We start from the raw sequence: 575 nt of genomic DNA, 5'->3' as shown, positions 1-575 counted from the left end.
CCATATCAGTAAGACAACCAAACCAGATATCATTAATGTATCCCACACTTTATCCCAACGTATCCCACACTTTTGGAATAAAATGTGGGATACTTTATCCCACATTTTATCCCAAATACTAAATTTCCTCCTTCAAGAACACAAAGGACTTCAACCCTTAACAATAGTTGACCCAATGTAAAACAGAAGTAAAACATGCATTAGATCGCACTTCTCCAGGTGGCTGCTGAACACAAACAGGTAAAAAAAAAAAAAAAAAACTTTTCCGGCTGGTATTGCAGCCACTAGACATTTCAAATATTGGCTCAGCTGGCACGAGATTCCAGAAGGACTAAGAAGAAGATTCCACTTACCTGGCCCAGGGTCTCTTTCAGAGCCCAGTCAATTTTCAGTCCATAGTTACAGTCAGGGTTCAGGAATAAATGCAATGAAGCATCCGGTTGATGGATATAATCTGGAATTGGTACCAATAACTTCAAAGTTATATTACCGGCTTCGTTCTTCCTGCAGGAAACAACACAGAAAGACTCTTCACAATAATAATAATAATAATAATAATAATAATAATAATAATA

The 575-nt window shown here is 36.9% G+C and overlaps 1 protein-coding gene across 1 annotated transcript in view; it reads right to left on the bottom strand.

Moving 5' to 3' along the window:
* Positions 1–305: 305 nt before the first annotated feature.
* Positions 306–575, bottom strand: part of LOC106877853 (GPI inositol-deacylase) — a 51,754-nt gene continuing 51,484 nt past the window's right edge. Inside the window, exon 20 of the mRNA XM_052976513.1 lies at positions 306–504. Coding sequence (XP_052832473.1) covers positions 306–504 — 199 coding nt within the window. The remainder of the gene's footprint in view (positions 505–575) is intronic.

Source organism: Octopus bimaculoides, chromosome 24 (genome assembly GCF_001194135.2).
Source record: "Octopus bimaculoides isolate UCB-OBI-ISO-001 chromosome 24, ASM119413v2, whole genome shotgun sequence".
In the NCBI taxonomy this organism is placed as follows: Eukaryota; Metazoa; Mollusca; class Cephalopoda; order Octopoda; family Octopodidae; genus Octopus; species Octopus bimaculoides.
This window is presented reverse-complemented; position numbering and strand designations above follow the sequence as displayed.